General features: G+C 45.4%; 4 protein-coding genes across 4 annotated transcripts; 3 read left to right on the top strand and 1 right to left on the bottom strand.

Moving 5' to 3' along the window:
• Positions 1–1515: 1515 nt before the first annotated feature.
• On the bottom strand, positions 1516–7277 carry nol7 (nucleolar protein 7). The gene is made up of 8 exons (XM_070973712.1): positions 6722–7277; positions 6146–6206; positions 5900–5955; positions 5785–5810; positions 5583–5685; positions 4829–4953; positions 4023–4100; positions 1516–3546 (listed from the first exon to the last, which is right to left on the bottom strand). The coding sequence occupies exons 1-8, from the start codon at positions 6904–6906 to the stop codon at positions 3473–3475; spliced, it is 708 nt and encodes a 235-aa protein (XP_070829813.1). The 5' UTR covers positions 6907–7277; the 3' UTR covers positions 1516–3472.
• Positions 7278–7381: 104 nt separating this feature from the next.
• On the top strand, positions 7382–11109 carry epdr1 (ependymin related 1). Its single transcript, XM_070973715.1, has 3 exons — positions 7382–7723; positions 8887–9095; positions 9623–11109. The coding sequence occupies exons 1-3, from the start codon at positions 7488–7490 to the stop codon at positions 9814–9816; spliced, it is 639 nt and encodes a 212-aa protein (XP_070829816.1). The 5' UTR covers positions 7382–7487; the 3' UTR covers positions 9817–11109.
• Positions 11110–12597: 1488 nt separating this feature from the next.
• Positions 12598–14999, top strand: LOC139338544 (tripartite motif-containing protein 16-like). Its single transcript, XM_070973680.1, has one exon. The coding sequence runs from the start codon at positions 12620–12622 to the stop codon at positions 14306–14308; it is 1689 nt and encodes a 562-aa protein (XP_070829781.1). The 5' UTR covers positions 12598–12619; the 3' UTR covers positions 14309–14999.
• Positions 15000–18836: 3837 nt separating this feature from the next.
• Positions 18837–21154, top strand: LOC139338543 (tripartite motif-containing protein 16-like). The gene has a single exon (XM_070973679.1). It carries the CDS (start codon positions 19063–19065, stop codon positions 20752–20754), a length of 1692 nt encoding a protein of 563 aa, XP_070829780.1. The 5' UTR covers positions 18837–19062; the 3' UTR covers positions 20755–21154.
• Positions 21155–21233: the final 79 nt, after the last annotated feature.

A 21233-nucleotide genomic window follows, 5' to 3' on the forward strand; every position in this document is an offset into this window, starting at 1 on the left:
CCCCCGGCCTCGATTTAAGGTGGGCTTGCTTTTTTTTTTTTGGTTTTGTTTTAGCAGCATAGCGGTGGGCTTTTCAGACTTGAACGCAGACCAGGTCTGCTATGACGTCACCCTCTAGACGAGCTCTGCGTTTGAGTTGAAGTCCAGCTGAAAGTGGAACTCTCTGTGTAAGGAAAGAAAGATGTGCAGCTGATGTTCTGATGTTTTTTCAAAAAGAAGATAAAAAGCATTTTTGGCCAAATTTGTGGAACCTGTCTCTCAGTGGACGCGTCCCATCCTTTGACTGACAGCAGAGCTGGCACTGCTGGGACGTGGACCACCTGAAAATGATCAGAATGCTACAGCGTCAACGCCTCCAAACACAAACTCGAGATGTTTTTCCTCCTGTTTAAAGTCTGATTAGTTTTGGTTGTCAGACGTTAGTCCCTTTACAGCAGCCATTTTGGAAACCTCGCTGTCCTGTCAAGTTTCCACTTGAAGTGGAAGCTGGCAAGCTCTGCTAATTAGCTCCTACTCTGAAAGGTGAAGCCAGATAGCTTGCTAATGTCAGCACTGATTCCCGCTAGAATGTTCCTTTTGTTTTTCGGCGGGAGTTTACGAGTCGCCTGCTCACTCCTCGTGTCCGTCTTGCTCCGCTTGGCGGTCTCTCGCTCGTGGTTCCAGAAGTGGCAATGGGAAAATGTTAAAGGACCATTTAGGGTTAGGATTAACGCACGGAGTCAGATGGGACTGTTTTTAAATTCAGAGTGAATTTTTTTTTCTTGTAAAAAGCTGCAAGACGAGGAGCTTTCATTGGTTTTTATGAGCTTTTGTCACGAGCATAACGGCATGTGTGCAAATGTACCGTTTAAAAAATGGAGATGAATGTGGAGGCCGTGTCCCCGTAGCCACTTTTAAAACCACTGGACAGAGACGCATCAGCCATCAGCTGTTGAACCGCCGCCATCGTTGGTAGTGAAGAGACGTCACCTGTGAATCAGGTCGCCAGTAACAACACGAGTGGTCGATGCAAAAAGCTCAGTCCCAGCTGGAGAACACTAATGTAGGGGGCGCTACGATGGCAGACAAACGAGACGGCTTGAATTTCTTCTTTTTGGACAAATGAGTCAAACACAGAGCAGATGTATGTTCTGGTTTCCCTGCAGAAACAGTTTGCGCTGTCGGGTGGCTGAAGTGACTCGTTTCAGCTCCGCGCTGCTCCTCGGTAGCATTTCGCTGTCTAGTTCTTATTTCTAAAGCTGCTGTTGGAATAACATTCAGGTATGAAAAGCCCTCAAACTACCCAGCATCCCTCAGAGGCGAGCTCCCGCGTGGGTTTGCCTTCTCTGGCCTCAAAGCATCGATGGGGAAATGAAAGAAGAAGAACTAAAAGCAGTCCGCTGCAGCGTTTACTAACCGACGAACCAAATACTTTAGGAAGACGAGGCCCGCGTGCTGCCCGGGCTTTGGCTGCCGGCCCCAGGGGTCCAGACTCGACCTCTCCTCACGGTGGAACCGAGCTTTTCTGTACCATGGTTTGTTTTTCTTTTTTTCAGATCGCAAGCAGTCACGGCATCGTTTAGAAACTTCTTAGACAAAGTGTCTGTTGTCTCTTTCTGAGTAAGGTCTGAAACCTATGCATGCCATAGTAAAGTGGTGGTAAGATCAAGTTAGATGTCTCTTATTTTATTCTTTTTGTTTCTCCTTCTTTTAGCCAGTTCACGGTGTATAAGGAAGATGTCAACCAGTAAGTTGTCCACTGCTGACTGTGTGTCCATTTGGAGAAAAAAAAAGTGCAATTTGTGTGAGGGTGAAAAGATTTATATTAAAAATGACAAATGATGACGGCCCGTGTGTGGATGCTGCATGACGCCCGGAGCTGAAGTCTGGCTCCTGCCTCCAGTTCAGACTCTGACCAGCAGAGTGTCTTCATTTCATACTGAACACAGTCCCACACATGAAGCCTAAGAGGAACAGTCCACCTTAAAACCCGGTCGGTTTAGTTTCTGGACCTTTAAATAACAGACTTATTATTTTAACTGGTGATTAATCTGGAATGTGAGGAAATGGTAAAAATGCTCATCACAGGCCATAAATACTATGTGAGAGCTGGAAACATCTAACAGCATATCTGCAGGGATTTGTTTAATTAATGAAAACATTTTTACATCATTAAAACTTTGACGTTTCGCAGATAAACACAAACTGGTGGCCAAACGCAGTAGTTTTCAAATAACCGCAGACATCGTTTTGCATTTTTGTGCTGGTATTTCCTGTTGGTGCCACTTCATGTTAAGGAACATGTTGAACATTAACTGGTTGCTCCTCAGCAGCAGACTGGCTCTTTGTTAGTCCTTAGAAAGCACTTTGAAGGCCTGTTCTGGTTATTAACTTGGTCATCCATATATAATATTTAGCTATTAAACATGACTGAAAAAGAGTTAATATGCTACTAATTTACATGCTAATAAGCAGCTGGTTACTGTGAAGTGGAAGCTCCATGCTAATAGTTTCATATCAGTGATAATCTGTCCTTCAGGCTTGACTGTGTTGTTTTTGTTTTTTTTGTCGCAAAGAGATTTAACTAAAAATGATGGAAAACACACAGAAGCAGCGTTTTTCCAAACCCAGGGCTCAGGTCACATGACACATCGAAGGTGTCACGCATGATGTGAAATGGCATTTATAGTGAAATGATTTTATTCAGGCTTTTATTGTGAAATGCTGAACAGTTCCGCCTCCTCTGGTCTGTAACTCAAATGACAGCAGAGGTTTTGATTGGTGCTCGTGGACGAGTCAAACAGATTAAGAATCCCTGATGATCAATCATCAGTGATCAGAACTTTTTAAGTCTAATAACTTCAGCGTTGAACTATTGATGAACTATTGATAAGTGACATCTGCGATTAAAAGTGTCCAAAAAAAAAAAAAATCCAATCTAACAAAATAAAATACTTGTTTATTTTCTGTTGATCAACTAATTGAGTAATTAACAGTAAACTGAATGTAAGACTTTGTTCTTTATCTTAAGGTCCATTTAAGCTTCTCCCAAACTTTCAAGGTATCGAAGCTCATAATTCAACTTTATTTACAACAAGTCATCTCTCGCAGAGCTCGTCTGTCAGTTACAGAATAAAGAGTCAATGACCTTCACGCTCACTGATGCTGTGATCGGAGTCGATCCTCATTGGATTACAGCTGAGAGGTCCGTTTCTTACCTGTTACACCTGAAGCTTTGTTTGTTTTAAAAATACAACAAATCACTGAAGGAGCGGATTCTCAGATCACAGCAGTCGTCTCACGCCTCCAACGTCCTGTCGCCTTCCATCGTTTGCTTCAGTCTTGGGGATGAACTGAGGGGTTCGGGCTGTCCAGCGTTTCCTGCCTAAATGACGTCTTCCTGTGTTCGTGATGGTCGGCCGTGATTGGTGGACATTTGAATTCAGGCTGCAGGAGGAGCGGCGGGGGGGCGATGACTGCGCGCTGACCCGGGTCAGCGGGAGGGAATCTGCTGCTTGTGGATCCACCTCTTCTTCAGCTTCTCCGCTTTGGCTTTCTGTTGACAGGCTGGAGGGTCAGACAGGAGAGGCGAGCAGTGAGAGGCCGAGCGGCGGCGGCGGCTTTTCAGGCCAGAGTTTAAAACAACCGGCTGCTTTTCGTTTAACACCAACACCTATTTATGGAAACAATCGCTCATTTTTACTAATTAAAAGACGTGTGCTGAGAGGAACAAGTCACATTTTAACAAGTCTACAGCAACATGCTAGCATTAAAATGCTAGCATGTTGACATTTAGAAGATATGATCTTAGTTAGCGTGTTAGCATCCAGACATTTGCTAATTAGCAGTAAAATGCCGCTGAGGCTGACGGGAATGTCATTAGTTTTGCAGGTATTTGCACAAACACGCTGTCCTCTGGACATCCACCCGATGAGCGTGAACCGTCCCAGGTGGACAGCACGGCCATCAGCTGCCTCGGACCAGAGTAAAGTTTGAAAACAGTGACACTTTGTGTCAGAACAGATCAGCTGTAGTGAACTTACCCCAGTTCTTCTTCACAAACTGCACCGCCGCACCTTTATTCCTGCCCGTCTTGTTCTGGAGGGAGAGCAGCTCGTTACCTGAAAGCAGACGGACGTGAAGCGTGAGGAAACTCGGCCGGACTGAAAGTCGAACTGAACGCCGCGTGTCGCCGTCGTCCCAGCAGCAGCATCCCAGAGCAGCGGACGCTTTGGAGGGACGAGACGGGCGTCGCTGTCGCAAAGCTCAAATTGAGACAGATCATGGTCTTTACAGACTACTGCCACAGAGTGAAGCTCGCAAGCACTCAAAAAAAAGATCTTTTCACAGCAGACAATGAGAACAAACGGCGGCTTCAGAAGTGAAAAACGTTGCGTTGGTGATAGCAGCCGTAATTCTGCATCTCTGTTCTCCAGAAATCATCTTAACACTTTCAGGCTTCAGTTTTAACCAAACGTTACTCAAACAGGAGGAAATAGTGCATCTGTTGGGACTACTTTCAGCGGCGGATGAATCCACATGTGGTGCTGTAGAGTGTGTGTGTGTGTGTGTGTGTGTGGACAGTGAGGCTCACAGATGTGTTTTAATTGACGATGCGTGTCAGCTGCGACAGGCAGGCTGATCATTTGGTTTAAAGTTGAACTTCTGTCCATTAATCAAGTGATTTTTGTTTCGCTACCATGAAGTTCTGTAACTTTGTGTACGTTACATCTGATTTTAGATCAGATCTGAGTCTTCAGAGCTCTGATTCTTCTGTACGAACCGTCCGTATTCACGTGTTTGTGCTGTTGAGGTTTGAGGATCTGCACAGTGAACGACGCCTGCTTACTTGTGCTCCTGCAGCTTCCTGGTCCGTACAGTCTGGACTGGAGGAAATCCTCCGCCGCCCGCTGCTGGAAGGAGGCCAACCCTCGCTCCTTCGTGGTCGTGGTCACCGTGTAGTTTCCCTTCAGACTGACAGACGACAGAATTCAAGCCCTTTTCAAGCACTTTCAAGGCAACTAAATCCAAAAATTTCATAATATAAATTTCATATATTCAAATTCAAGCATATTCCAGACCCTAAAAATCAGCATTTTCCAAACTCTGAACCCTGCAGGGGGGACACGTCTCACTCTGATTGGACAGAGCGGAGCATCCTCCCTCACAGATGATCGACAACTCCTTTAATTTCATGCTGTCCTTCTCCTGAAATGAGAGCTGAACGACATCCGTCAGCTGAGGTGGACAAACCCGCTAGCCAGAAAGGATCAGCTGACGCCGTCTTTAGGATCGGCTCAGGATCACCTGTAATAACTTTAAGATTCGACTTCACTGCAACTAACAGGCCTCGACCAAACCAGACAAAAGAGCCCCCGTCCACATACTTTTGGCCATGTGATGTGTTTCACTCATCTACATCGATCGCAGCTCTGTCTTCTCGTGTAACTGCTTTCGTTTAGTGTGTAGGGTCCAGTTCTAACTTGTCTTGTCTTTCGGCGTCTCGCAGACGCAGTTTTCTCAGCGTGGTCAAACTTAAAACACGGTGAGTAAACTTTGAGTTAAGACGATTTTACTTTGTCAAGAAAAGTGTGTTTACATACTTTCGGGTATGCGGCAGCTTCTCTCTCTTCTTCTTCTTTTTCTTCTTCTTGCTCTCACCATCTTCGTCTTTCACCTCCTCCTCCTCCTGCTGCTCCTCCTCAGCTGGGGGAGAAGACACGAGTCACACTGAGGCAGATTCTGCCGCGCCTGATCGTCAGCTAAACGTTAAAAACCTGACAAACGCATGGGAAGTTTCTTTACCTTCATCCTCGGGTTGTCTCTGCTTCCTGGAGAAGAGAGCAGACGTCAGTGTTCGCTGATGGAGGAGAACGTGTTTGATAGAAAAGAGCTGCAGGAGTCAGACCGGTGGACTTACTTGGAAGGAGTTGAGTCGATTTCCTCCAACACGTCAGCGGGTAAGAGTTTTCTTTTCTGTGTGGAACAGCAGCGTGAAGAGAGCTTTACTTAACGTGATCACACAGAGAACACGTGTGTGTCAAAGGGGAAGAAGCTGGACCTGCAGGGCTTTGAGCTAAATGCTAACATTAGCATGCTAACATGATCACAATAGCTTCAGTTCAGAGCTTCAACAACGAGTCAATAATCGATCAGCCACACACACCTTCTGCTCCTGGAACAGCTCCTGCCTCTTCCTTCTCTTCTCTTTCAGCAGCTCTTTTTCCCTGTAAACATGGAAAGGTGTGATAAGACACAGACTCATCAGCTGTTCCCTCCAGTGGTTGTGACGTCAGGCTGTTCCTTGCAGCAGCAGACAGCGTCCTTGTCTGGACAAACCGTCACACCAAACTCCATTTAACGACCGTCTAATATCTTGCGCACACGCAAACGTACACGCATCTAATTTAGCCGTGATCTAAACTGCGGATTTTTGGAAAACACGTCACATTCACGAGCAGCTCCCTCTTACAAGCATCCATGAGTTTTTTAAACCAACTAACGTTCACGCCATGTTGTAACGTTAGCGATGTTAAATCGTCAACCAATAACAGAGTTACAGTCTTACAATTGCAGCATTCTGTCAGAGAATGAGCTGCTCAGTGCTGAATGTACCCGCCGAAGTGCTAACAAGACTATGTGATGAACAACTCGTTGGAGTGTATTTATTCAGCTCAGTAGCATGAAAAACCCTGAATGCGGAATATTTTGAATGGAGTTTGGTTGAGAACTCGTTAGCCACCTTCTAGCCGTGTCCAGCGCCTGTTTCATGCTCCGTAAAGCCTCAGCCTTTGAGTCTTCAAAGGTCACCTCTTCGGGCGCCTCATCGTCACTGGAATCAAGCGTTAAACTGAAATTGTCTGCCTGTTCTTTCATAACCGCCGTCTTTGACGCCAAAGCTGAATTCCCACGTTGTTTCTTCGCCATAGTGGATAGTAAAGAGACGTCATCATGCCGCGCAGCACCGTGACGTCAAAATGAAGTGACCAATGGGAACGCACTCCCTCTAGTGGCAAAATTGTAATAAACCAAACAATCAATAAAATAATTGAGAAAATACTCATCAGATTAATCTATAATAAAGTGGCCACCAGTTACACTCTTGAGTGTTATTATCTCGACAACTATCTTGGCAAACTTTCACATTTATACGAGGAAATCCAGCAAATTTGTTTTAACATTTTATAACAATTTTACTTCAGAAAATTAGAAAGATAAATTTAAACATGCATGTTGCATCTTCAGTTAGCTGATTTTCAGTAGTTTCCTTCTCCTCCATGTATTTATTCGTGTGTACCTTGTTTTATTTTATTATTCTTTTTGAATATCGATGTTTTATATCGAACTTATGTTTACTATAACGTTCACGCGAGCCTTTATTTTGAAAACTAGAACCGGAAAACGTTTTTCGTCTAACTGTGGCGAGCTTGTCAGCAGCAGGTGCGGCCCGCTGTCAACAACATTATTAACGGGGGTCAGTTAACGGGACCCCGGTTCCTTCAAAGAGGATGCACCGACTGTTGTTCGCCTTTCTGGCCGCTGCCTGGGCGTCTGTTCTCGGCCTCCCTGCCCTGGATGTGTCCCCGGCTGCCGGGCCCTGCCTCGCCCCGCTGCAGTGGGAGGGCAGGTGGGTGCTGTACGACCACAGCACCGGGAGGAACAGCCGAGCCGCTGTGTCCTACGACGGCCTGAACCAGAGGATCCGAGTCCTGCAGCAGAACAAGAAGCACACCCCGTGTCAGAAGTAAGATCCGTCTGCCTTTAAGGGACATGTGGGCTGTGATCAGCCTATTGCTCACAGCTAATATAAAAGCGAGGAAACAGATTTAAATGTAATAATAAGTAATTGTCCTAATCATCTAATCATGTCTCCAAACCGTCCCAGTAAACCCATTAAGTTAAGGGTTAAATTGTACACAATAAAAATTAGATATGTAAAAATACAAACTATATCTACTGAGGAGTAATAATAATAATAATAATAAGAAGAAGAAGAAGAAGAAGAAGAAGAAGAAGAACAGCACCATCATTTATTTAAGTACCATACCTAGTTAATAAGGGCCTTGCCAGTGTTAATAAATAATATACTAAAGCTTTGTAGATCACTTAAAAGCCATGAAGATCAACTTCTGGGTTGCCATGTTGTGAAACATCCTTTTGGCTGGTGTTTATGTTTTTTTATTTGACCATAATGTTGCTTTAAATGCTGCTATTAGTATTAATAAATGCTTAATAAATTGTAAATGAATGCAGTTTTGTTCCAGAAAATCATAAATAATCCGACGAAGTTTTCAGACTTTCATTCATCAATTATTTATGGCACAGTCTCCATTTTTAGCAAGAAACTTTAAGCAAAAATTTGCTCCATTTCCTTTCTTATTAAGCTCATTACAGGCCTGTTAGCTTCCCTCACAAAGCGTTTGTTATTCACTGCAGCAGTTTAGCAAGAATAAACCAACACTGCGACTCTGCCGGGACTGAAGTCTGCAGTTGAGAAATATTCTCTGGCAGGTAAACAAGGACAAAGCCCGATAATCAACTTTGGCTTGTTTAGTTTGCAGTGTGGCTTTAGCTCCGCCACGTTCTACAGAAGTACAGTGTACTGCCAAAGGTATGTGGACACCCATGGCCCTTAAATCTCTATGAATAGATATCTGTAATGCACAATCTGTCGGCAAGGGACAGGAGTTTGGTATCAGAAGTGGTATTGATCAGTTGTGTTTGATTGGGCTTTGGTTGCATGCAGGTCCATGTGGAGAGCTAACTAGGCAGAATGTAGTTTTCTATTAGCTTTTTTTTTAATAGTAAAATTCTGACCCAGAAACCAGAAGATCAGAGAGTTTTGGTTCTGGTTCTCCATGCAGCTGAAAACTCTTCCTCTCGCTCTTCTTCCCTCTTTCTCTCCAGGTTTTTTGAATACATCTACTTGTATCAGAGCATGGTGATGTTCCAGATTGACCAGAAGACCAAGGACTGTTCAAAGGTCGCTCTGACGGAGGCCTGGGATCCCTTTGACATCCCAGGCAACTCCACCTTTGAGGACCAGTACTTCATTGGAGGCCCCGGAGACAACGTGGAGGTTCAGGAGTGGTCAGACAGGAAGCCTGCGCGCCAACGTAAGTCCGGTTTTTAAGGGAGCGCAGGTGGCTTTGTACCCCAAAAACTGGCCCGATGCTGCGCCAGTGGTGTGTGAATTCATATGTACGTCACTTTGGATAAATGTGTCTGCAAATGGCTAATTGTAATTGTAATTGTCCCACCTGTGGCGCTGATTAGCTAAGTGCTAATTCCTGCAGAGCTCATTGGATTGATTGTTTTTCAACCAACCTTTTTGTGTCATGACGCATCATTCACCTCGGTGGAGATGGTGGATCCAAAGCTTTGGATCCAGGCAAGCCGCTAGCTGCAGAGTTTGGTAAGGTCTGCGGCTTCGATACGAGCGACCCCATTCACATAACGAGCACTGATTGATTGATCCGCTGTTAACAGAGAAAGAAGCTTCAGTGCAGCTTGAAGTGAGTGTTATATGTTCATGCAGCTGCTTCTCAGTAAAGCTGACCTTCCATCGAGGTTCCGTCTTTCAGGTTTAACAGATTTAAAGAGCAGCTGTCGGTGGAATAACGTCTGCTCGTCTCTCCGTCAGATGAGACCTGGGTGGGTGTTTACACCCTGAAGGACTGCTACCCAGTGCAGGAGACCTACACCAGGAACAGCAGCGTCACCACCTCCACCCGCTTCTTCAACATCCAGCTGGGTATCAGCGACCCCGACGTCTTCACCCCGCCCAGCACCTGTCAATCAGCTCGGCCCCAGAGGATGGCCGAGTCCGACTGCTGAGGCCTCGCTGGCCCTCACCTTTGACCTCAGAAACTTAAGAGCATTCTGAGTCTGAAATCACTCCTCGTTCACGATTGCACTTCTCCTTATAGTGTCCCCCATCTGTGAAATTTGGCATCCATGAAATTAGATTTTCAATCAAATTTTCGGCACTGTTAGCAGAAAGCAGGCGGCACGCCGAGGACATGTTTTCATTCCGCTGTGGGAACTCTTCAGACACTGTTCAGTGCACACATTTCACACTTGGAACACTTTGAGATGGTGTAGGCTGAATATAGTGTGCTACCTGGTAAAAAGGGAGTGATTTCAGATGCAGTCTTTGTCTCGTGTCTTACAGAAGCGTTTGTTAATTTGCTGCTAACTTGCTGTTACCAGGACCAACGAGCCCTGCACGCTGTTCCCTAACACACTAGTTCACAGCTGACAGTAAGTGAATTCCTTCACTGTGCAACTAAAATAAAGGAATTCTATTCTGTTCTAATTGTAGTGCGTGGTTATATTTCTTTATTGCTTTAGAACTTCATGCTGAAAAGTGACTTCATTGCAACCAGTTGATAATATTAGCTTCCAAGCTAGCAGGCTAACATACAGCATTGGGTTTCAGTGAAGAATTCTGACTGATTCTGACTTTATTCACTCACAGCAGGCAGTTTAATGAATCCAAATGTTCCACAATCACACAAAACGCGTGGAAACAATAATGTACCGTGTCCTCTGTATAAATCTGGACTTATAGTTTGCTTGAGGTCCAGACATAGAGCTCAAAGTATGTTTCTGTTGATTGTCCGAGGTCTCAAAAAATCAGATTGTGTATTTTAGCAGCTACACAGCTTCCTGGAAACTGGTCAAATTACTGTCTTCACATGAAAAATGGCCATGCCACAGTTCCAGCGGCTCTTTATTATTATTTATGCCATAAAGACCTGCCTGCCTCTGATTGGTTCCCACCCTGCATTTTTTTCAAACCCTAACCATCTAACCAATCGTCTACCCAAGCAAAGAACATGAGCCAATCAGAGGGACATTAGGCGCATCGTTGGGACATTTTTCGGACCGCTGGGGTTTTGGAATAATGGGTTGTCGGGACAATGGTCTCTTTTACATTCGTCGGCTTTTGCTAGCTCCCTCACATAAATAACATTAGCATTAAAAACAGCATCATGCTGCATGAAATCCCGGCTGTTTGCCTTCTGCACAAGTTATGAGCACAGAAACCGTCTCATTCTGGATATTTGTAAGAAAATCTTACCATCAAAATATACCTGACAATAAATATAAACATATATACTGAGATCAAGGCCTGTATTAATCATTTCTGATTTCTGATCTGAAATAAACAACTAAAGGCATCTTTATTTCTTGACCAATGATTTTCATCCTGATATGGAGATTGTGGAGAGCTGCAGATCTGTCTGGAGAAACATCCTCAAAAGGCAGTAAAATCATACGACAAATCTGATGTGGACATGAAGAATGAGGAAAAGAGACACAGCAGTGATGAAATCATCCCGTCAGAGATTTCCTTTTAGGATTAATCACTAACCACAGGTCAAAGGGGCTTTAGGGGGTGTAATTATTATGTCTGTATCGTTTGGTCACTTGCATTTGAAAGCTTCACATGATCTAACAAGATCTGATATTTGTAGTGCTGTCCAGTCCTGTCCTTAGAAACGTCACCCCTGAGCGAAAAACTGAGTGTAAGTTTTGGGATGGAGACATGAATTCTCTCATTATCCTGAGTGCAAATGGTTTCACTCTGCCTGAGGCTGCATGCACAAACAGGTGAAATGCTCGATGTCTCCATGGGTAATATCTCTTCGTGCTCACAAAACTGATCTGCTCCAGAAGCTGGACTCGTTCTTTGAGTCCACGTGTCTCATCCATGGTCTCTTGGAGCTCCCTGATCTGATGTTGGATGCCCATCCAGCATCCCTCCATCCATCACCATCTAAATTCCTCCATATCCTGCTTCTTGGTGAAGCTGGGGTCCAACAGTTCTCTTCTACATGTGGACAACTCATAGTCCTCCAGATGTCCAGGGATTCTACAGATCCAGTTTGGACAGGGACTTTGTGGTTCATCGTGATGTCTGGATGTGCCATGGTTGAATAATGCCACATGGTCACACTAGGGCTGCTGGGAAATGGAGTTCTTCAAAGATAACAGGGACTTTGAACAGTTTTCATTGACAACATGTTTTTTGACTGATGCACTAAAATTTCTAATGAAACTGCAGGGAGGAATACATGATGGTTAGTGGTGTTAAACTGCTGTTACTCGTGAGAAATTCACCTTTCAAAAGGAAATAAAGACATTTATTTTTGGAGAATGGTACTAACACACTGATTTTATGCACTTTGTGTTTATTTCTGGAGCTTTTCAACCATTTTGTATTCAATGGAAACAGGGGAGCATCTCCAAACCCTCTGATTCTAATAAGAGTTTACCTCCTAAAAACTGAAGCGAGCAGTGGTTTTAAATGAGAAATGAGCTCTGTTGTAAACATGTGTTAAACACACAGTATCTCTCTCAAACGGCTCCTCTTCCTGAATGCATCAGAGCTTGATAACCCCTCCCTCTTCCTCCTGCTCTCAAACACAGCAGCTCCACTCTGTCCACATACTTCCTGGTTCCCTCCCCTTCAGATCTACACTTTGAAGATGGGTGTAAGCAGCATGTGGTGAAGTGCAGGAGCTGACAGGCCTCATTCACTGCAGAGACACATGCTGTTTAGATCAGAGCTCAAACTGCTTTCACTTCTGAGGAAGTGAAACTCAGACAGTCGTTGACACTGAGAGGTGAAATGGCGCAGAAAGGAGTTCAGCTGGACCGGGAAACCTTCTCTTGTTCCATCTGTCTGGATCTACTGAAGGATCCAGTGACTATTCCCTGTGGACACAGCTACTGCATGAAGTGTATGAAATGCCACTGGGATGGAGAAGATGAGAGGAAAATCCCCAGCTGCCCTCAGTGTAGGCAGACCTTCACACTGAGGCCTGTCCTGGTGAAGAACACCATGTTAGCAGCTTTAGTGGAGGAGCTGAAGAAGACTGGACTCCAAGCTGCTCCTGCTGATCACTGCTATGCTGGACCTGAAGATGTGGCCTGTGATGTCTGCACTGGGAGGAAACTGAAAGCCCTCAAGTCCTGTCTGGTCTGTGTGGCCTCTTACTGTGAGAAACACCTCAGGCGTCATTATGAAGTAGCTCCATTAAAGAAACACAAGCTGGTGGAGCCCTCCAAGAAGCTCCAGGAGAACATCTGCTCTCGTCACAATGAGGTGATGAAGATGTTCTGCCGCACTGATCAGCAGTGTATCTGTTATCTCTGCTCTGTGGATGAACATAAAGGCCACGACACAGTCTCAGCTGCAGCAGAAAGGACTGAGAGGCAGAGAGAGCTGGAGGTGAGTCGACAAGACATCCAGCAGAGAATCCAGGACAGACAGAAAGACGTGAAGGTGCTTCAGCAGGAGGTGGAGGCTATCAATCGCTCTGCTGATAAAGCAGTGGAGGACAGCCAGAAGATCTTCAGCCAGCTGATCCGTCTCATGGAGAAAAGAAGCTCTGAAGTGAAGCGGCAGGTCAGATCCCAGCAGGAAGCTGAAGTGAGTCGAGTCAAAGAGCTTCAGGAGAAGCTGGAGCAGGAGATCACTGAGCTGAAGAGGAAAGATGCTGAGCTGAAGCAGCTCTCACACACAGAGGATCACAACCAGTTTCTACACAACTGCCCCTCACTGTCACCACTCAGTGGACCTACAGACTCGTCCAGCATCCATATCCGTCCTCTGAGGTACTTTGAGGACGTGACAGCTGCTGTGTCAGCAGTCAGAGACAAACTACAGGACGTTCTGAGGGACAAATGGACAAATGTCTCACTGACAGTGACTGAAGTGGATGTTTTACTGTCAGCACCAGAGCCCAAGACCAGAGCTGAATTCTTAAAATATTCACGTGAAATCACACTGGATCCAAACACAGCATACACACAGCTGTTATTATCTGAGGGGAACAGAAAAGCAACATTAATGAGGGAACGACAGTCTTATTCTGATCATCCAGACAGATTCACTAAACTGTGTCAGGTCCTGAGCAGAGAGAGTCTGACTGGACGTTGTTACTGGGAGGTGGAGTGGAGAGGGGAAGAGGTTTATGTAGCAGTCGCATACAAGAATATCAGCAGAGGAGAGAGCTGGAAGGAATCTGTATTTGGATCCAATGACAAATCTTGGGCATTAGATTGTTACAACAACAGTTATAAGTTTTTGTACAACGATGTGCAAACTCCCGTCTCAGGTCCTCTGTCCTCCAGAGTTGGAGTGTACCTGGATCACAGTGCAGGTATTCTGTCCTTCTACAGCGTCTCTGAAACCATGACTCTCCTCCACAGAGTCCAGACCACGTTCACTCAGCCTCTCTATGCTGGACTTTGGTTTGTGTTTGATGGAGACTCTGCTGAGTTCTGTAAACTCCAACAGTCAGAAGTCGTTTAAGGGACAGCAGGTTAAACTCTGTGTTTTCATTCTCAAACTTATTTTGTCTTCATGTTTGTTGCTGAGAGCTGATTGTTGTGGCATTTCTTCACTGCGCAGAGATCACCTGTCAATCAAAGAGTGAGGGCGGGACTTTGAGCTCTTCTCATTGGCTGTTCTGTAACTGTCTGAGTGTCTTCAGGTGGAGCTCCTTCCTGTGTCTGTTCAGCCATGGAGGCCATCACTGCTCAGGATGATTGTTGTTGACCTGAACTGATTTTCTCTGCATGAAAATAGAAACTTCTCTGTGCTCTACATGTTTGCTGAATATTTGCGTTGATTTATTTGGATGTTGTTGTTTCTCCTCCACTGCACGAGTCTTCAGAGAGACAGCAGCAGACCGTCCTCCATCAGAGACATTTTGTTCTCAGCACTTTGTACATTTGATCAGAAATCTATGATCACATTGATGTTTATTTGTTTGGCAGACTGGATGTTGTTGTTGATGTGTACAAAACATACAAATGAGGTACTATGAGGTGTTATAAAACTGTTATTAACATGATTGTGTCAGTCAGGAGGTCACTGGTTGTTCTCTTTGACACAGCTCAGGTACTGGTCAAACCAACTGACTGTGTGGATGAAGTGAATCTGTGCATGAAGTCACTGAACAAGAGTGACTGAACAGACTTTAGTGGTGTTGTGTGAACAAACTGAAAGTTTAAATAATGAATAAAGTTTTTTATTTCATAATGAACAGTGTTTTCTCCTTGTCTTCATTCCTGGTTATCATAAAAATCTGATGGAGATCATGTGAAACTAACATGAGAGTATAACTGAGGCAGATTTCCTCCTGAAACTCCTCAAAGTTCAGTGTTCATGTTTGGAGCGTTTGTCAGTCCGTCTGTGACCTTTCAACTTTTAGAGCCAGCAAACACTATCTTACATTATGCAGCTGACATTATTATGACTCTGACAAGTGAATCTTTACATGCGATCAATGAACAAGAGTCTGACAATGATTCATCTTTTTTCATTTGTTCATTTTAGAAACTCAATAAAAACCAGAAGAGAAAGTTCAGACTAATATTGTAACACACACATTATAGGACAGAGCCTGCATGAACGGACACAGAAACTCTTTTAACCTCTTCTAGTGTCATAAATATGTCATTTATAACCTATCAAGGGTCCTAAGAAATCAAAGTGGTGAAAAGTATTGAAAAACACTGAAATCGACCGAGCTTCAATATCCTGAGTGTTATAGTCTGTGTTATGTTTATTTTTCTTTCCTTCGGTTGATTTAATTGTACTCTCTCTCTCCCCGTCTGTTTTCACCACCCGTTGCAGGGACTTCCGCTCAGAGGCTGTGCAGCTGCCGTACCATACTGAGATGCAGTTGGTCAGGATGGTCTCGATGGTGGAGCATTAGAAGTTAACTAGGATTTGAAGAGCCAGGTTAACTTTCCTCAGTTTCCTCAGTAAGTAGAGGTACTGTTGAGCTTTCTTTATCAAGGTGGAGGAGTTGAGGGTCCAGGAGAGGTCCTCAGAGATGTGGACGCCCAGGAACTTGAAGCTGGAGACACCTTCAACCTCAGCCCCGTCAATGTGAATGGGGGTGTGACTGCAGCCTTTGGTGTGCCTGTAGTCCACAATGAGCTCCGTGGTCTTCTTGGTGTTGAGGAACGGGTTGTTGTCAGTGTGCCACCTCACCAGCTACTGAGTCTCATCCCTGTAGGCTGACTCACCATTATTGTTGATCAAGCCTATCACCGTGGTGTCATCTGCAAAGTTGATGATGGAGTTGAAGCCATGCACAGGCACACAGTCATGGGTGAAGAGGGAGTAGAGGAGAGGGCTCAACACAAAGCCCTGTGGGATGCCAGTTTCAGGGTCAGGGTGGCAGAGGTGTGGTTGTCTAAACTGACAGACTGGGGTCTGTTTGTCAGGAAGTCCAGGGTCTAGTTGCAGAGGGAGGTGCTGATGCCGAGGTCACTACATTTGTTGACCAGCTTGGAGGGGATGACTGTGTTGAATGCTGAGCTGAAGTCGATGAATAGCATCCTCACGTAGGTGTTGTTGTTGTCTAGGTGCGTCAGGGTGGAGTGCAGTGCCATGGAGATAGCATCCTCCGTTGACCTGTTTGGACGGTAGGCAAATTGATGGGGGTCCATTGTGGGGGGACGACAGCATTTGAGGTGGGCCAAGACCAATCTCTCAAAACACTTGGTGATGATGGGGGTGAGTGCGACGGGGCAGAAGTCATTTAGGCCCACTGCACCTGACTGCATCGGTACCGGCACGATGGTGGTGGTCTTGAGGTACGTGGGGACTGCTGCCTCGGCCAGTGACAGGTTGAAGATGTCAGTGAAGATGCCAGCCAGCTGTTCTGCACAGGACTTGAGCACGCGGCTGGGTACACCATCAGGGACAGCAGCCTTATGGACGTTGACCCTGCTGAGTGAAGAACACACGTCATAGGTGGAAAGCGTGAGGGGCTGTTCATCTGGATGGGGAGCAGTTTTGATGGCTCATTGTTTGTCGAAGAGAGCATAGAAGTTGTTGAGCTCGTCAGGGAGGGAGGCATTGCTGGTTGGTGGGGCTGTCGTTTTTGGCTGATGAGTATGTGATGGCCTGGATACCCTGCCACATGCAGCGGGGGTCGGCGTTGTTGTGGAAGTGCTCCTCAATCCATAGCTTGTGAGCATGTTTAGCTTCCCTGATGCCCCTCCTCAGGTTAGCTCTGGATGAGCTGTAGGCCACTGCGTTACCAGATCTGAAGGCAGTGTCACGTTCCTTTAGTAGGAGGTGGACCTTACTGTTCATCCAAGGCTTCTGGTTGGGGAAAGTTCTTATCTGTTTGTGGGTGGTGACGTTGTCAACACAAGTGTTAATGTAGTCCAGAATGGAGAAGGCATATGAGTCCAAATCAATGGATCCTGAGTCCAGTGTGGCTGGGTGGTGAACAAACTCCAGTCTGTGTGTTGGAACTGGTGCTGGAGTGTGGCGTCTGCTCCCTCTGGCCATACTTTAGCAGTCCTCACTGACAGCTTCACACATTTGATGAATGGTGTGTACTTGGGGAGTAGGAACAATGAGAGCTGATCAGACTGTCCCAGGTGGGGGACGGGTGTGGCTTTGTAAGCCTCAGGAATGTTTGTATAGACATGGTCCAGGGTTTTGTCTCCTCTGGTGGTGCAGAAGACATTCTGGTGAAATTTGGGGAGACTGTCCTCAGGTTTGAGTGGTTGAAGTCTCCAGCAACAAAAATGGCTCCATCGGGGTGTGCAGTTTGTTGTTTGTGCATAGCAGCATACAGTTCTTTCATTGCTAGTTTAACATTAGCATCCAAGGGTATATGAGCTGCAGTTATCACAGTGGATGTGAATTCTTTAGGCAGATAAAAAGGCTTGCACTTGATCATCAGATATTCCGGATTCGCAGAACAGTGGCTTCCAGTGATAACAGAGTCTGGACACCAGCTTTTGTTCATGTAAATACACAGTCCTCCGTCCCTGGTCTTACCGGAGTGCTCTGCTGTTCTGTCCTCCTCTGAAGACGCAGCGTCCGTGCGGCTCTATCATGTTGTCTGGGATGCTGTTGTTAAGCCATGTTTCACTGAAAATCATGATGTTGAAGTCCATAAATATCCTCTGTGATGTGATCCGAAGTCGTAGCATTTTGTTCGCCAAAGGCCGAACATTGGAGAGGAAGATGGTTGGTAGCGGTAGCCGGTGCAGTGTTAGCCACAGCTTAGTCCATAGACCTCCGTCCTTCCCTCTCCTTTGTTTGCAATTTCGATGCCGCCAACAGCTGGCATAGCTGAGTCGCTCGGTCTTGCTGTCCTGATGATCTCTAAGGGGAGCTGAAGTTTATCAAATACACTGCTTGTGCATCAAAATCTTAAATCCAAAAGTTGCTGTCTGGTGTAGGATGTTTTCGCAAAGCTGTAATGAGCGAACAGACTCAAAACCAGTAAGAAAATAACAACTATATTGTGAATTTGCGTATTTATACTTTTTTTAGTTATGACTATTTGCACTTCTGGTTAGATGCTGAAATGCATTTTGTTGTCGTTGTGTTGCACTCTGACGATGACATTAAAGTTGAATCTAATCTAATCTAATCTAATCTAATCTAATCTAATCTAATCTAATCTAATCTAATGTTTTTTGACTGATGCACTAAGATTTCTAATGAAACTGCAGGGAGGAATACATGATGGTTAGTGGTGTTAAACTGCTGTTACTCGTGAGAAATTCACCTTTCAAAAGGAAATAAAGACATTTATTTTTGGAGAATGGTACTAACACACTGATTTTATGCACTTTGTGTTTATTTCTGGAGCTTTTCAACCATTTTGTATTCAATGGAAACAGGGGAGCATCTCCAAACCCTCTGATTCTAATAAGAGTTTACCTCCTAAAAACTGAAGCGAGCAGTGGTTTTAAATGAGAAATGAGCTCTGTTGTAAACACGTGTTAAACACACAGTATCTCTCTCAAACGGCTCCTCTTCCTGAATGGATCAGAGCTTGATAACCCCTCCCTCTTCCTCCTGCTCTCAAACACAGCAGCTCCACTCTGTCCACATACTTCCTGGTTCCCTCCCCTTCAGATCTACACTTTGAAGATGGGTGTAAGCAACATGTGGTGAAGTGCAGGAGCTGACAGGCCTCATTCACTGCAGAGACACATGCTGTTTAGATCAGAGCTCAAACTGCTTTCACTTCTGAGGAAGTGAAACTCAGACAGTCGTTGACACTGAGAGGTGAAATGGCGCAGAAAGGAGTTCAGCTGGACCGGGAAACCTTCTCTTGTTCCATCTGTCTGGTTCTACTGAAGGATCCGGTGACTATTCCCTGTGGACACAGCTACTGCATGAAGTGTATTAAAAGCTTCTGGGATGAAGAGGACGAGAGGAAAATCCACAGCTGCCCTCAGTGTAGGCAGACCTTCACACCGAGGCCTGTCCTGGTGAAGAACACCATGTTAGCAGCTTTAGTGGAGGAGCTGAAGAAGACTGGACTCCAAGCTGCTCCTGCTGATCACTGCTATGCTGGACCTGAAGATGTGGCCTGTGATGTCTGCACTGGGAGGAAACTGAAAGCCCTCAAGTCCTGTCTGGTCTGTCTGATCTCTTACTGTCAGAAACACCTTCAGCCTCATTATGAGTCGTCTGCCTTTGAAAAACACAAGCTGGTGGAGCCCTCCAAGAAGCTCCAGGAGAACATCTGCTCTCGTCACAATGAGGTGATGAAGATGTTCTGCCGCACTGATCAGCAGTGTATCTGTTATCTCTGCTCTGTGGATGAACATAAAGGCCACGACACAGTCTCAGCTGCAGCAGAAAGGACTGAGAGGCAGAGAGAGCTGGAGGTGAGTCGACAAGACATCCAGCAGAGAATCCAGGACAGACAGAAAGACGTGAAGGTGCTTCAGCAGGAGGTGGAGGCTATCAATCGCTCTGCTGATAAAGCAGTGGAGGACAGCCAGAAGATCTTCAGCCAGCTGATCCGTCTCATGGAGGAAAGAAGCTCTGAAGTGAAGCGGCAGGTCAGATCCCAGCAGGAAGCTGAAGTGAGTCGAGTCAAAGAGCTTCAGGAGAAGCTGGAGCAGGAGATCACTGAGCTGAAGAGGAAAGATGCTGAGCTGAAGCAGCTCTCACACACAGAGGATCACAACCAGTTTCTACGCAACTACCCCTCACTGTCACCACTCAGTGGACCTACAGACTCGTCCAGCATCCATATCCGTCCTCTGAGGTACTTTGAGGACGTGACAGCTGCTGTGTCAGCAGTCAGAGACAAACTACAGGATGTTCTGAGGGACAAATGGACAAATGTCTCAGAGACAGTGACTGAAGTGGATGTTTTACTGTCACCACGAGAGCCCAAGACCAGAGCTGAATTCTTAAAATATTCACGTGAAATCACACTGGATCCAAACACAGCACACACAGAGCTGTTATTATCTGAGGGGAACAGAAAAGCAACAGTAATGAGGGAACGACAGTCTTATTCTGATCATCCAGACAGATTCACTGGTCTGTGGCAGGTCCTGAGCAGAGAGAGTCTGACTGGACGTTGTTACTGGGAGGTGGAGTGGAGAGGGGACGGAGTTTGTCTTGCAGTCGCATACAAGAATATCAGCAGAGCAGGGAGCTCGAAGGAATCTGTATTTGGATCCAATGACAAATCTTGGGCGTTAGATTGTAATAACAACAACAGTTTTAACTTTAGATACAACAAATTGGAAACTCCCGTCTCAGGTCCTCGGTCCTCCAGAGTTGGAGTGTACCTGGATCACAGTGCAGGTATTCTGTCCTTCTACAGCGTCTCTGAAACCATGACTCTCCTCCACAGAGTCCAGACCACGTTCACTCAGCCTCTCTATGCTGGACTTTGGTTTTGGTGTTATGGAGTCTTTGCTGAGTTCTGTAAACTCCAACAGTCAGAAGTCGTTTAAGGGACAGCAGGTTAAACTCTGTGTTTTCATTCTCAAACTTATTTTGTCTTCATGTTTGTTGCTGAGAGCTGATTGTTGTGGCATTTCTTCACTGCACAGAGATCAGCTGTCAATCAAAGAGTGTGGGCGGGACTTTGAGCTCTTCTCATTGGTTGTTCTGTAACTGTCTGAGTGTCTTCAGGTGGAGCTCCTTCCTGTGTCTGTTCAGCCATGGAGGTGATCAATCACAAACATCCAGCGTCTAATGCCTCCACGCTGAACAATCACAGCAACATGTGACACATATAAATAAGTAGAACGAGGACAACAAAGCTGAACAAATAAAGGTAAAGAATAGACAGGGCTGTTAGTCAGGCCTGCACGAGTAGGTGGGAAAAGTAGGTGTATATATACCTATGAGAAGCAGCAATGATCAACAACATAGAGTAAATCTCTGTGTAAAAGTTTTCTGTAAACTGTAGACAATATTGACTGGATAT

Source organism: Chaetodon trifascialis, chromosome 11, assembly GCF_039877785.1.
Source record: "Chaetodon trifascialis isolate fChaTrf1 chromosome 11, fChaTrf1.hap1, whole genome shotgun sequence".
Lineage (NCBI taxonomy): Eukaryota > Metazoa > Chordata > Actinopteri > Chaetodontiformes > Chaetodontidae > Chaetodon > Chaetodon trifascialis.

Bases quoted from the DNA above. Each gene is read 5' to 3' on its own strand.
- LOC139338544 (XM_070973680.1), top strand. From the start codon at position 12,620: ATGGCGCAGAAAGGAGTTCAGCTGGACCGGGAAACCTTCTCTTGTTCC.
- epdr1 (XM_070973715.1), top strand. From the start codon at position 7,488: ATGCACCGACTGTTGTTCGCCTTTCTGGCCGCTGCCTGGGCGTCTGTT. The intron at 7,724-8,886 runs GTAAGATCCGTC...CTTTCTCTCCAG, and splicing joins AAGCACACCCCGTGTCAGAA to GTTTTTTGAATACATCTACT. The intron at 9,096-9,622 runs GTAAGTCCGGTT...TCTCTCCGTCAG, and splicing joins CAGGAAGCCTGCGCGCCAAC to ATGAGACCTGGGTGGGTGTT.
- nol7 (XM_070973712.1), bottom strand. From the start codon at position 6,906: ATGGCGAAGAAACAACGTGGGAATTCAGCTTTGGCGTCAAAGACGGCG. The intron at 5,811-5,899 runs GTAAGTCCACCG...TCTCTTCTCCAG, and splicing joins ATCGACTCAACTCCTTCCAA to GAAGCAGAGACAACCCGAGG. The intron at 3,547-4,022 runs GTAAGTTCACTA...CTGACCCTCCAG, and splicing joins GTTTGTGAAGAAGAACTGGG to CCTGTCAACAGAAAGCCAAA.
- LOC139338543 (XM_070973679.1), top strand. From the start codon at position 19,063: ATGGCGCAGAAAGGAGTTCAGCTGGACCGGGAAACCTTCTCTTGTTCC.